At 39.9% G+C, this 15,433-nt stretch overlaps 1 protein-coding gene across 4 annotated transcripts in view; it reads left to right on the top strand.

Annotated features, from left to right (window-relative positions):
• LOC131151912 (protein TIC236, chloroplastic) overlaps positions 1 to 15,433 on the top strand; it is an 81,770-nt gene that overhangs the window by 6,872 nt on the left and 59,465 nt on the right. For all 4 annotated transcript variants that reach the window (XM_058103402.1, XM_058103404.1, XM_058103403.1 and 1 more), the window contains 2 exons: positions 10,494 to 10,692; positions 10,806 to 10,865. In XM_058103402.1, coding sequence (XP_057959385.1) covers positions 10,494 to 10,692; positions 10,806 to 10,865 — 259 coding nt within the window. The remainder of the gene's footprint in view (positions 1 to 10,493; positions 10,693 to 10,805; positions 10,866 to 15,433) is intronic.

Below are 15,433 nucleotides of genomic sequence, written 5' to 3'. Positions count from 1 at the left end.
TTTTTATGCATTCTTCCTCCATTAATGAAATCTTTTCTTCTTTTATAAAGTAAAATATCAAAATAATTAAGCTCTTTTTTAATCATTTATACATGTAAAGCCATTTAAGTTACTTAACATTTTACATGTGAATAAGGACAATCCTATTCGAATTCAATAAAGTACTTCTAAAAACAATCAAAATCGCAAAGAGTGAAAAGTCCACTCCGCTTCCAAGAACGATATTGACAATTGGAAAGTGTTATATTAGTTTAACTATCTAAATTTGAAGTTTGGGTTATTTACTCAAAATCAGAGTTCTAGGAAATTAATTTAGCCTAAAATCAATTAGAAGCTAAAATGTTGGGGAAGATTTATTCGTTAAGAATCGTAAGATTATTTCAGAAATAGATCCTTGAGGTGTTGCTCAAATTGTTGTCCAGTAACCAAGGTTTCCAAACTTGGATAAATTCTACATTTGGTGAAACCTGTGTTTAGTTTTGGTCAAATGTACCATGTTTCCAAAATTGGACAAACTCTACACTTGGTCAACCCACTATTCACTTTGGCCTAGCTTGATTATAAACACTCTTGAAAACTTCATAGCCATGAAATTAAGCCTAATCATGTTTTTCAAATGATATTCTCTTTTTCTAGTTAGTAAATGAAATAGAAAATCAAATTTTGGATGGGGATACTAGGGCTTGGAGCCTTTAACCATTGCATCCTAAGTGAGCACTTTACAATTTGTTGTGAAATGGATCGTATAATGAAATTGCACAGTGGAATAAACGACAAGAAATAAATAACACAACCAAAGCCTACATCCACGGAAGTAAAAGGCACACAGATTTCACTATGGAAATCACAATGTACACAAGACACTTCAATAATGATCACACACACTCTCAAAATATGCCCAGATGACATATATAGAGTTTCCTCGGAGGTTTTCCCTCCGTTTGCCCAACCACCCAACATTCAAAAATTCAAAATTTTAGAAAATTGTTGCAGCCCAGGCGCCCCTCGTCGATGAACACAGGGGCTTCGTCGACGAGACCAAGAAGAACCTTCGTTGACAAATACAGGGCTCTCGTCGACGATGCTAGAAGTCTGAAATTTCCTGCTCTCAGTAATTATTCGTTGACGAGCTTCAGAGCCTTCGTCAACGAATCTTTGCTGTTCTCTTGTCGACGAGTCCTGCTGTGCTACCCTCGTCATATTTTTCCTCCTTCCTTCTTTGCTTATCAAAGCAGAAGTATAAGAGCCACAAATAACAATCTCCACCTTGGTGATTATACGCCCCTTAGGAGAATCTCAAAAACATGAACTGTTTCGCTTTGAACTTAAAAATGCTTGGTTGGGTATGCCTCCCTTCTATCACTAAGTAAGTCCAAGCAATGCTTGAACTTCTCTGAAGTAATTGATTTGGTTAGAATATTTGCTGCATTATTAGATGTGTGAACTTTCTCCAATACAAGTTCACCCAAAGCAATCAATTCCTGAATCTTGTGGAACCTCACATCAATGTGCTTGGTCCTTGCATGATATATCTGATTCTTTGCCAAGTAAATGACACTCTGACTATCACAATGCAGCACCACACCATCTTACTGTAACCCTAGTTCTCTAACTAAACCAGTAAGCCATAAGGCCTCCTTTGTAGTTTCGGCAACTGCCATATATTCCACCTCAGTCGTGGACAATATTACCAGAGACTGTACCATGGATCTTCAACATACCAGTCCTCCTACCAAGGTAAACACATATCCCGTTGTAGACCTTCTGTGATCCATATCTTCAGTATAATCTGCATCAACAAACCCTATAACTGAAGGACAACTCTGTTGCTTGCCGAACATGATGCCATATCCCGATGTACCCCGCAAGTATCTAAATATCTATTTTACAGCTTCTTAATGCTGCCTTCTTGGATTAGAGAGGAACGTGCTCACCACGTTCACTGCATGAGTTAAATCTGGTCTCGTACATACCATGACATACATTAAACTCCCCATAGCACTAGCATAGGGAACCTTTGATATGTCTCGAATTTCCTCATTTGAACTTGGGCAATCTGCAATAGACAATTTGAAATGATTCGTTAGAGGTGTACACACCGGTCTTGCATCAGCCATGACTCTCCAACTCCTTCTGCACATAATCGCCCTGAGATAGCCATAATCTCGCTGCAGTCCTGTCTCGGCGAATCTCCATCTCAAGTATTTTCTTGGCTGAACCAAAATCCTTTATGTCAAATTCCTTATACAACAAGTACTTTAACTGATTCACCTCAGTTAAATCTCTTGCAGCTATCAACATATCATCGACATACAATAACAAGAAAATAAGTGAGCCATCATCAAGTTTGTTCACATATATGCAGCAGTCATACTCACACCGTTTGTAGCCAATTTTCATCATATACGAATCAAACCGTTTATACAATTGCCTTGGAGACTGTTCCAGCCCATAAAAATATATTTTCAACCTACAAACAAAATTTTCTTTTCCTGATTCAATGAATCCCTCCGGCTGTACCATGAAAATTTGTTCCTCCAAGTCACCGTGAAGAAATGCTGTCTTCACGTCCATTTGTTCCAAATGAAGATCAAAATGAACTATGCCAACCCCAATACAACTCTGATAGAAGTATGTCGGACCACTGGGGAAAAGATTTCATCATAATCTATTCTCTTCTTCCGTGAGTATCCTTTTGCCACCAACCGTGCCTTGAACTTCTCACCTTTCTTTTTTGATATTGCCTCCTTTTTCCTGTACACCCATTTGCACCCAATCGGTCTCTTTCCATCTGGAAGCTCCACCAACTCCCAAGTTTGATTTTTATGTAGTGACTCAATTTCCTCAATTATTGCTCCCATCCATCTATCTTTCTCCTAGCCGTGCACTGCCCATTGAAATGTAGTTGGATTATTGCAACTAATAAGAAAAGCATAAGACACTAACTCTTTAAACCCATACCTTGGCGGAGGCCAAATAGTGCGTCTACATCTTCCTAACGGAATTTCGTCGACTTGCTGGCTTTCCAAACTAGAGCTCCCTGCAACCATGGGACCATGATCATTTCCGTTGCCTTGAGCTTCCAATTCTAGCTGCACAATATGTTCATCATTGCCCCAGCTTTCTAGCTCCTGTTTCTGTTCATCAAACTCTTGAATACGCTTCACCATAGTCTTCTCATCAAAGACTTCATCTCTACTGATCACCACATTATTTGCCACTGGGTCCCACAACTTATACCCCTTCACACTCTCTGGATAACCAAGAAGATGCAACGACAAGACTTCGGGTCAAGCTTAGACCTCTCCTCACTGGACACGTGGACATAGGATGGACACCCAAATACCTTCAATTCGGAGTAATCTACTGCATTTCCCGTCCAAACCTCTTCTGCTACTTTACCTGCTAGTGATGCCCTTGGTGATCGGTTAACCAGAAAACAAGCCATACTAATTGCCTCGGCTCAGAAGTTCTTCGGTTGCCTTGCATTCAATCTGAGACACTGAGCCCTATCAGCAAGAGTCTGGTTCATCTGTTCTGCCACACCATTTTGCTGAGGTGTCTGGCGAACTGTAAAATGTCTCTTAATGCCCTGCTCCGCACAAAACTCCATAAACCGAGAATCAGCATATTCAGTCCCATTATCCGACCTTAAGTATTTGATTTTCCTCCCTGTCAGGTTTTCCACTACAGTCTTCCAAATCTTAAATTTGGCAAACGTACTAGATTTGTGACGCATCAAGTAAACCCAGACCTTTCGTGAGTAATCATCAATGAAACTCACATAATACACATGTCCACCCTTTGATGCAACTCTAACTGGGCTCCAAACATCTAAATGTACATAGTTAAGAATTCCTTTTGTTTTATGAGTAGCTGATTTGAATTTTTCCCTGTTCTGTTTTCTAAGAACACAAAACCTACGAAATTCCAACTGACACATTTTCAAGCCTTTCAACAATTTTCTCTTGTGTAGTTCTTTCATGCCATGTTCTCCCATATGCCCAAGACACATATGCCACAAGACGGTCTCATCTAATTCAGCATCCACGGTTGCAACTCCACCTACAATGGTAGTTCCCTGCAACGTGTAAATATTTCCATCCAGTTTTTGCCCTTTCATTACAGTTAGATTACCTGTCAAGACTCTACCTTTGGACTTGTAATTAAAACAATTACAATCCAAAGTGTCAAGAGATATTAAACTCTTTCTCAACTCAGGTATATGTCTTACATTACAGAATGTTCTTACAATACCATCAAACATTTTTACCTTTACATTTCCTATGCCAACAATCTTGCAAGAAGCATCATTACCCTTAAGAACTGATCCAGAATTTACTAACTTGTAAGTGCTGAACTACTCCTTGTTTGGAGTCAGGTGATAAGAACATGCTGAGTCAAGTATCTAGGAGTCCGTTAGATTATCCGACTCCGCTAAAACTGATAGAATATCACCATCCGCTGAATCCTTTTCTTGAACAACATTCACAGATTTAGAAATCTTCTCATGCTTATTAGCATTACTTTTCTTCCAATCCGGACACTCAGGTTTCACATGCCCCTTTTTACTGCATTTATAACACCAGATTTCCTTCTTATTATTGGATTGATTCTGGGATTTCTGATTAGACCTATTTTTAAACTTTCCTTTGCCTCAATCATTACAACCCTTTACCACAAGTACTTCACCTTCATCACATATTTTCAACCCTTGATGAAAATTTAACAAAACACTTGTTACTCTTCCAAATCAAGCGTTTCTTTTCCCCACGTAAGAGTGGTCACAAGATTTTCGTAGGTATGAGTTGAGGGTAAAGAATTTAACGGCATCAAAGCCTTATCATCCTCATCAAACTTCACATCAACTCTCATAAGATCACTTATGATTTGATTAAACGCATTGATGTGTTAATCTAGATTAGATCTTTCTACCATATTAAGCCAATAGAAACGCTGCTTAAGAAAAAATTTGTTATTGTGGGATTTAGACATGTACCGACTTTCTAATTTTTGCCAGATAGCCGCTGGAGAATCCTCCTCCATCACCCGATAGAGAACTTCGTCAGCCAAACACAAGCGTATGGTCGACGCTGCCTTTGCTTTCAAATCTAATCATGTTGCCTCATCCATTCCTTCCGGTTAAGTATCAAGCAAAGTTATAGCCATTCCTTGTTGCACAAGAATGTCTTTCACTCTCCTCTGCCATAAACCGAAGTTTTCGGTTCCTTCGAATTTGACAATGTCAAATCTTGCAGAAGACAATCCTGATGCCATAACAACATTCACTCTGATACCAATTTGTTGTGAAATGGATCGTATAATGAAATTGCATAGCGGAATAAACAACAAGAAATAAATAACACAACCAATAAGAACAACAACACAAAGATTTACGTAGTTCGGCAAAGCCTACATCCACGGAAGCAAAAGACACAAATTTCATTATGGAAATCACAATGTACACAATACAGTTCAATAATGATCACACACACTTTCAAAATATGCCCAGATGACATATATAGAGTTTCCTCGGAGGTTTCCCCTCATTTGCCCAACCACCCAACGTTAAAAAATTCAAAATTTCAAAAAACTGTAGCAGCCCAGGCGCCCCTCGTTGACGAACACAGGGGCTTCGTTGACGAGACCAAGAAAAATCTTCGTCGACGAATACAAGGCTCTCATCGACGATGTCAGAAGTCTGAAATTTCCTACTCTCGGTAATTATTTGTCGACGAGCTTCAGAACCTTCGTCGACGAATCTCTGCTGTTCTCTTGTCGACGAGCATAGGCCCTTCGTCGATGAGTCCTGCTGTGCTGCCCCCTTCATGTTTTTCCTCCTTCCTTCTTTGCTTATCAAAACAAAAGTATAAGAGCCACAAATAACACAATTTATGCTACATCTAATTATGTGTGTGTTGAATAATTTGGTAAAATGGAAGACCTAATCATAATGATGGGTTTCTCCCTTTATTTATAATATATGTCAAAGTACATTCCAAAAACCATAATGCCCTTACTAACTATCACTTGTTAACATAACACACGCACACACCAACAATGCTAAATGACTAAGATAACCATCAACACTCCTCAAGCTGGAGCACATATATCATATGCTCCTAGCTTGTTACAAATGAATTTAACATGAGCACCCCCCAAGGCTTTAGTAAATAAATTAGCAAGCTTCAAATCAGACTTCACATGAGTGGTGGTAATGAGTTTCTGCACAAGTTTCTACTGAACAAAGTGGCAATCAACCTCAATGTGCTTTATCCGTTCAAGGAAGACCGGGATGGAGGCAATATAAATGGCATCTTGGTTGTCACACATCAGCTCCATAGCATGAGAATGTGGAAAAACTAGTTCTTCTAGCATGTTCTTCAACCAAAGAAGTTCACATGTAGTGTGGGTCATGACCCTATACTTTGACTCAACACTTGATTTGGCCACCACAGTTTGTTTTATACTCCAAGAAACCATTTTTCCACTAACAAGAATACAATACCCGATTGTGGATCTTCTATTAGGAGGTGACTTGGTCCAATCTACATCATTATATCCCTGAATATGAGTGCGACCTCGATCTTGATATAAGAGACCTTGCCTAGGTGCACCTTTGAGATATCTCAAGATGCAAATTATTGCATTCTAGTGACTTGTTCTTGGAGAATCAAGAAATTGACTCACAAAACTTGCTGCAAAAAATATATCCGACCGGGTGACCATGAGATAATTCAGATTTCCAACAAGTCTCCAATATTGTCTTGAATTGGCTAACAAATCACCCATATCTGACGCTAGCTTATCGTGACGATCCATAGGTGTATCGACGAGTTTGGATCCCAACAGTCTAGTCTTATGTAAAAGTTCAAGAACATACTTCCTTTGTGACAGGATGGTTCTGATACGAGATCTTGATAATTTTATACCCGAGAAATACTATAATGGTCCCAAATACTTTGTTCGAAACTTCGTCTGCAGGAAATGCTTTAGGCTCTGAAACCTTGATCATCATCACCAGTAATCACAATGTCATCCACATATAGAATAAGCAGAATCCTTCCTGATGGAGTATGACTATAAAATATAGAATGATCTACTGCACACTGTTGAATGCCAACATGCCTTCAGAGATTGTTTTACATATAGCGACTTCTTGAACTGACACTCTAAGCCTGACTCCCCTTGAGTAACAAACCTAGGTGGTTGCTTCATATAGACCTCCTCCCGACGATCACCTTGTAGGAAAGCATTCTTCACGTCTAATTGGTGTAGAGGTCAGTGAGAAGGGGTGGCTAAGGAGATGAACAAATGTACCGAGGCTAGTTTAACTACATGGGAGAATATGTTTGAATGGTATAGGCCATATACTTGAGTATATCCCTTAGCAACAAGGTGGGCCTTCAAACAAGCTAGGGAACCATCTGAATTAACCTTCACAATGTAACCCAACGACAACCAACCACATACTTATTAGGAGGAAAAGGCATCAAGCCCCAAGTGTCATTATCCTGTAGAGCATGTGTCTCTTCTATCATTGCGTTCCTCCACCTAGAATGGGAGAGGGCTTTAGAAATAGACTTGGGAAGAGCAATAGAAGACAAGATACTAACAAAACAGTAGTATGAGGGTGACAAGAAATCATAAGAAACAAAATTAGAGATTGGATGTTGGGTGCAAATGCGCTTACCTTTTTGAACAGCTGTAGGAGGATCAACCACTTGGGGTAGAGGATCATTGGACGAGGGAATTGGAGGCGTAGAAGTGGAAGTTGGAGGAAGTTCTCCTCCCTTGAGTCTTCATATGTACACCTGTAGATTGGGACGATTCAAGCGGTGAGAAGGACTCAAACTAGATGAAGATGTAGGAAGACTAGACGAAGGAAATAAGTTAGGGTCAGGAAAGATAGGTAGAGGAAGAGACTCATCAAGGTCAATAAAACTCAAGGAATCATAATAGTAAGGTGTAGACTAAGAAAAGGTGACATCAACAGAGACAAATAATTGATGTGAAGTGGGACTATAACGTTGATATCCTTTTTGAGTATAGGAATAACCTAGAAAAATACATTTGATAGCATGAGGATCCAATTTATCCCTTTTGGATTTAACAAATGAACAAAGGACAAGGAAGAAGGGAGAACGAAGGAGCCTTAAAAAAGATAATTGAATATGGGATTTTACTACCAAGGAAAGAAGATGGCATTTTATTGATGAGAGAGTAAATGGAGTGCACAACATCACTCCAAAAAAACTATGGGGCATTCATTTGATATTAAAGGGTTCGATTGACTTCAAGAACGTCTGTTTTTCTGCTTTGCAACTCCATTTTGTTGTGGAGCATGGGTACAAGATGACTGATGGATCATGCAGAGTTTGTCATATAGTAATGAATTGAGTATTGAAGTACTTTTTAGCATTATCACCATGAAGTATCTAGACTAGCATATCAATTTGACTTCTTATTTGAGAACAGAAGGCACAAAAGATATTAAACAACTTAGACCGATCTTTCATTAAATACTACCAAATCATTTTGGAGTACTCATCACAAAGTGAGAAAGTATCGAAAGCCCAACTTTGACGTGACGCGACTAGGACCTCAAACATCGGAATGAACTTACATAAAAGGGCCAATGACTCTTTTATTGACTTGGGAGGCAAAGGGAACGCGATGATGCTTTCCTAATTGACATGAGTCACAGTTGAGGTTAGACACGAAACTCAAAGTAGGAACTAGTTGTTTTAACTTGTCCAATGATGGATGACCAAGGCGACAATGGATTTGATGTGATGCGGCAGCGGCACTATAGGCAATAGGAGAAGAGAGCGACTCAAAGTAGTAAAGTCCACCAGCCGTATGTTCTATGCCAATTGTCTTCCTTGTCTTCAAATCTTGAATAAGAACAGAATCAGGAAAGAAGGTTACAGAGCAATTTACTGACTTTGTAATTTTACTAACATACATGAAACTAAAGGAGGATTTAGGAATGTAGAGAATAGAAGAAAGAGAGATGGAGGGGGTATGATTTATTGTTCCTATTCCCTTTGCAGCAGTAGTGGACCCGCTAGCAAGGGTAAATTGAGGTAGATTTGTAGAATATTGGAGAGTAGAAAAGAAGTTGGTGACACCTATCATATGGGCAGTAGCTGCAGAATCAATAACCCAGGAACTAGTGGGAGAGATTCTGGATGACGTATAGATGGTATGATTACTTTTCTGTGCAAAAGATGCAATGTGATGAGATGCCTGTTGGGATGCCTGATACTGCAAGAACTTTAAATACTCTTCCTCTGAAACATTTATAGCATGTTGTTCACTCAAACAAGTAACTGACGAGGGGGACACACTTTTGGGATTGGGAACTCCATCCCAACACAAATACAACCACGATAGAGCAGCAAATAAAAAATACACAGCAGGCAACATGTTTTTCGAATTCACCAACTTGATCCCAACATACACAACCTTCGACAGCCAATGCAAACCACAAGCCCACAATGTACAATTCAAAAACACAGAAAATGCCACTGTTTCAGGCTCAATAGACTCAACATTGACAAACAGCTTCGAGAAGCATCAAACAACCATTCCTCAAGTGTCGTAAATGAGCAACTAAAAAAGTGAGATCTTTGAACAAAAAACATCACAAAAAACTTCAATAATATGTTTATAGAGGGATTTGAGCCCTGCTGGAAGAATTCAGGCCAGAAACATGCCTGAAATTGGCTTGATGCGCTGGTGAGTGAGGTCAGCCCTGACAGCTTTCAACTGTTGACAGTGTCTGGGTGACTATGGTGTTGATTTTGCAAAATCTATTATGGATTTTGTGTTCCTGAACTGGCAGTGTCGCCCAGGAATTTTATGGCGACTGCTCTGGCTTCTGGCAGCTGCTGGCTATTTTTTTTTAGGGCTATAGTGTTGCTGGAAATTCTTCTATGGTGGTAGACATGCAACGGATTTAGGGTTTTGGGCTTCGGTTTTGATGACGGCTGTGACAATTGGGGTTTAGGTCTCATAATCATGCTCTGATATCATGTTGAATTATTGGGTAAAATGGAAGACCTAATGACAATGATAGTCTCTCCATTTATTTATAGTATATGCCAAAGTACATACCAATGACAATAATGCCTTTACTAACTCTCACTTGTTAACATAACACTCGCACACTAAAAATGCTAAATGACTAAGATAACCATCAACAGTGTGCAAGTGTATATGTTCGTGTGTGTCACTTTTACATGCCAAAAAGAAAAATTAAAGGGTTGAAATCTGCTTGTGCCCTTATTTTTGTAACCTTTGTTCAATGAGTCTCTTTGAGATATCTTTAATGCATTTAGAAATTTGGAATGTAACAACTGTATCTTTTCTGGTGTGATTTAAAGTGATGGTGTTTGGTGATTCTCTGTCTCAAAAAGTCAAAGTTCTATTATGTACAATTATGTGCATTATTGCTGGCATTTATGTCTTTTATACACTTTTTGAAGAGAGATGGAGAATGTCAACGGACATGTAGAGTTTCAAAATCATTATGGCCGTGTGCATGCACAGCTGAGTGGCAGTTGTAAGATGTGGAGATCGGATGTGACATCAGAAGATGGTGGGTGGCTGTCCACTGATGTTTTTGTCGACCTTGTGGAGCAGAAATGGCATGCCAATCTAAAAGTTGTTAACCTCTTTGTCCCGGTAAGGTATAGAGTGAAATGTTATCTGAAGTTGGAAATTTAGACTTCAGTGTATCTTCACTCTATTGGTTTGTGGTTTGTTTATGTGCTGCATTTTATATGTTCTTTATGCAGCTCTTTGAAAGGATTTTAGAAATCCCAATCATGTGGTCTAAAGGAAGAGCCAGTGGTGAGGTGCTCATCTTAACTTCAATTTACTTATTTTTATTTTCTGTTTCCTATTTTTGAGTATTATTTTAGAATTATCTCATAGAAGACACCAGAATGTTTCTTATAATTATCCTATAATTTTTTATTTCATGCGTGCTGTTTTTCTTTTAATGTTGAGAGCTGTGTAGATTTTCCAACCTTCGCTCCAAGTTATGAATTTTTTGTTCTTCTGAATTTTGTATTTGGAACAATTTCTTCGTTTGAACTTTCGTTGAATGCTTCTAATTGGAATTTTCAAGCATCATTTGTTTTAGATCCAGCCCCCCACAACGAACATGCACACACACACACACACACAAAATCTCTGTGACACGATGTGGGAATTTGTGCACCATCACTCATTTTGCCTGTGAAAAGATGTACTGCCCTTTTATGTTTTGTAACTCTATTTAATGTGCCTTTTTCCTTTTTAGGTTTTTAATAATACTTTTAAGGTGGGGAACTTTGAAAGAAAGTGACGCACCAATGCAAAATTTGAAAGAGGAACTTATTTTTTGTGAAGGGAATTAGTATGAGTAAGTGTGTAACACTGAAGCTCTTAATGCCCTTCTTTGAAAGTGTGATGTCAAACCAGTTCTTGGTTTCATTTTGGTATATGTTAGATTACCACTTCATTCAAATGCTTAAGCTTATAAGTTTTGGGCCAACAATGTATATCTAGCTTTAATATGCATTCTCGCATATGATCCAATCTCTCAACTCTCTCTCTCTCTTGTGGGCGGAGACGTAAAACGCATGGTGGTGGTTGAGGGATGACTTTTGACCTGGTTCTTGAAGGTGAGATTTTCGATCTTCTTAGAATCATAGAGTATCGAAGGGCCAGGAGGATTTTGGTCTTCTTGGAGATTGGCAAGATTGAGTGGTTCCTTGCAGCTTGGGAAGACTTCTGGGTGTTGAGAAGTGAAAGACCCGTGACGACCCCTTGGTATCATCGAATGAGGAACAAAAACAAAACCTTGCTGCTGCAACTGAATGTTAACAAACATGGTAACTACCTTGCCCTAACGGACATAAACATTAGCGGCTGGAGAAGCATCGAGCTTTCCTGAGGGTTGCTACTTGAAGGGTGGTCATAAGATCTTGTCTTCGGCAGTTGAGGTAGGTCGACGAGTGATTCCTAGTTTGAAGAGGAAGTCCAAGTGATGTAGGAGAAGAAGCAAGATCTTGGGAAGAGCCATGTTGGAGAATAATTTAGAAGAATTGGGTTAAGGGATTGTTTGGTTTAATTAGTAGTTCATTAAGTATTTAGTTTAATTAGTATGTTGTGTGTATTTTGGGGGCTTGTTTGTAATATTTGTGTGCAGTAGGGGTATGTTTGTAATTCATGTAGTTTTAGGGGTATGTGTGTAATTTTATGAATTTAGGCTTTCTTATAAATAGTGTGTGAAAGGCATGTTGTAAGTTAGTTGTTGATGAATTTGAATTGTTGATTGAACATGAGTTCCCCCCTGGTGTCTCCTCTCTCCGCCCTTCCCTCCCTTCCTCTCTTCTATTTCTTCTAGTCTCTCTCATGGCAGAACCTTGATGCTAGCCCTGCATCACCAAGGCCTCTGCACTGAGAAGAATGATACAGACCAGCTCACAAATGGAGAAGAAGAAGGTGGCTTTCTCTCTCGATGCAGTCCCACTCCAACTTGACAAGAAACTGTGCGTTCTTGCCCCCACTATGGTAACTGCATGAGGGTCTCCTTGTTTATTGAGCTGAAACAAGATTTGCAAGGGTTGGGGATGATGACTGGGGCTATGCAGTCTTTAACGAGTATTGCTGGGCAGGGAAACAGTAGCCAGGGCACTTCTGATCATTTTCGATTTTCTGGGCCAGGACTTGGGGTGGACCTTGACTTGGGCTCTGACAGTTCGACTGTCAGTGCATTTCTATTTGACCTCTCAGCACCTCAAGCACCTAACCCTGGGCCCCTTTCTTAGCCCTAGCTCACTTCTTTCACCTCTTTTCAAGTTTCACATAGACCAGTTTGCACTGAGAAAGAAGAAGTTCAATTTTGGGGAGTTACTGCCCTACAGGAACCCCTCACACAGAAAACAGGAACTCAGGAAGATGAGGTTGACCTGGAGCTGGAGTCTAACAATTCTCAGGCTGGTAATGAAGGCTTAACCTTAGTTGCAGCCCCTAACACTTGCTTAGAAGCTTTGCAGGACAGCTGCCCTTCCTACAACTTTAAGATGCCGAAAGGTTTAGATATGGCCACTACCTGTTTTAAGGAGCAGGTCTCTGATTGGGTTCTCTGGAAGATGAAGTTGGTTAGTATAACCATTGGCGTCCTTTGAATGCTTCGAAGACAAGGCCTTGAAACTGTTCAAAAAAATTGAAAAAATGAGAAGGGAGAATTGTCACTAAAATACCCATGGTCAGTAATAAGAAAATGGACACCAACAAGGAGTCAAAACGATTGAAATTCTCACTGGAAGGGTAAAGTGTTGAGGAAGCTCATCTTATGGAACGTGAGGGGATCCAATAACTCAATAACAGATAAAAAAGGAGTTTAATAAATTCCTTCTCAAAGATTGAAGAGGTGACATCGTTTGTCTGCAGGAACCTAAAGTAGAGTTGGTGGATCACTTTTTGGTCAGAAGTTTATGGGGACAGGAGGCCTGTGGGTGAATTTCCCTTGGAGCTGATGGTAATGCAGGGGGTATTCTTGTTTTTTGGAAGCATAGTGGGGTGGAATTGCTGGAGCACTCAGTTAATTCCTTCTCAGTTTCCTGTATGTTTAAGAATCTGGAGGATAACTTCCAGTGGATCCTCACTGGGGTCCATGTCCTAGGTGAAGGTGCCTCAAGACTGCTTTTGTGGAATAAGCTCTTGGATATTAGAAGTCAGTGGGATGCTCCTTGGATCATTGGGGATGACTTCAATATGGTTGTTTATCCTCATGAAAAATGCGAAAGTAACTCTGACAACACTTGCATGAGAGGTTTGGGATTTCATCAATGGAAATGCCCTCACCAATTTGCCACTGATGGGTGGCACTTTCATTTGGTCCAACTCTAAGGTGTCGCTTTCTTTCTTGAGGATAGACAGGTTCTTAATTTCTGCAGATTGGGAATTTACTTCCCCAAAGTTACTTTGAGTCTCCTGCCTAGGCCCATCTTGTATCACTTCCATGTACTCCTTGACACAGGAGGAGTGAATTGGGGTTCAACTCCTTTTAAATTTGAAAACATGTGGCTCAATTGTTTCAGAGGCCTTGTTAAGCAATGCGGTCTAGCCTACATTTCAGGAGAAGAGCCAGTTTCATGTTCGTCTCAAATTTGAAGGGGTTGAAAATAAAAGCTGAATTTGTGGAACATAAGTACCTTTGGAAATGTTCGTGTGAAAAAATCACCTTTCTTAATGGATTCAAAGATCTAGATGAAGAGGAGCTAGGCCAAGGTTCAAAATGCTGAAAGGAAGGCTAGAAGATTTTTACTAAAAAAGAAATTGCTTAATGTTGTTAATGTATATGAGATCAGATGGAAGCAGAAGTCCGTAGCATTATGGCTCATGGAGGGGGATTGAAAGACTAGTACCTTTCACTCAACAGAAAAACCCTCACCGAAGATTCAACACCTCATCTAGCATTGAAATTGGGAGGGACACCGTGACTATTGAAGAGGATGTAAAAGGGCATATGTGATTTTTACAAAGACCTCTATACTGAATCTAAAGCCTGGACCAGCAGTGGATGGAATCAGCTTCAGATCTCTTAACCCTTCCACTGCAAGTGGCTTGAGAGGCCATTTGTTGAAGCAGACAATTTTCAAGCTCTCAAGAAATGTTGGGGATAAAGTAATTGGCCTGATAGTTTCTCGTTAGCCTTCTGTCAAGCAAACTGAGGCCTTCTCGAGCATGATATTCACAGCATTTTTAGGGAGCTTTGTAGCATAGGCAGATCTGTGAGTTGCATTAATGTGACTTTTGTCACTCTGAATCTGAAGTGATCCAATCAGCCTTGTGGAAAGTATTTACAAAATCCTGGCTGCCGGCTCAAAAAAGCCACTCCAGAAGTCATTGGGCAGCACCAGCATGCTTTCTTGGCTGGCAGGAAGATAATGGGTGCAGCCATTATTGCAAATGAAGTAGTGCATGCCTATTGTAAGGATAGAAGTGGGGGTGGTGGTCTGCAAGCTCGACATGGATAAATCAAAGGTCATATTAAGTAGAACTTTCTTCTTTATATCCTGAAGAGAATGGACTTCGGAAAGCTATGGTACACATTGATCGTACAATGCATCAATACCCCAAGCTTCTATATGCTGGTGGTGGTCTGCAAGCTTGGCATGTAGAAATATTTTGGCCATGTTAATTAGAACTTTCTTCTTTATATCCTGAAGAGAATGGGCTTTGGAAAGCTATGGTGCACATGGATTGCACAATGCATCAATTCCCCAAGCTTCTCTATGCTCATTAATGGCTGCCCATCGCTCCTCTAGAAGTTTGAGGTATGGTGATGAACCCCCCCCTCCCCCTTTTTCTCTCTTTCTTATCTTGGTGATGGAAGTGTTAAGCTTCATGTTGAAGAAAGCTATTGAAG

Source organism: Malania oleifera, chromosome 3 (assembly GCF_029873635.1).
Source record: "Malania oleifera isolate guangnan ecotype guangnan chromosome 3, ASM2987363v1, whole genome shotgun sequence".
NCBI lineage: Eukaryota > Viridiplantae > Streptophyta > Magnoliopsida > Santalales > Ximeniaceae > Malania > Malania oleifera.
This window is presented reverse-complemented; position numbering and strand designations above follow the sequence as displayed.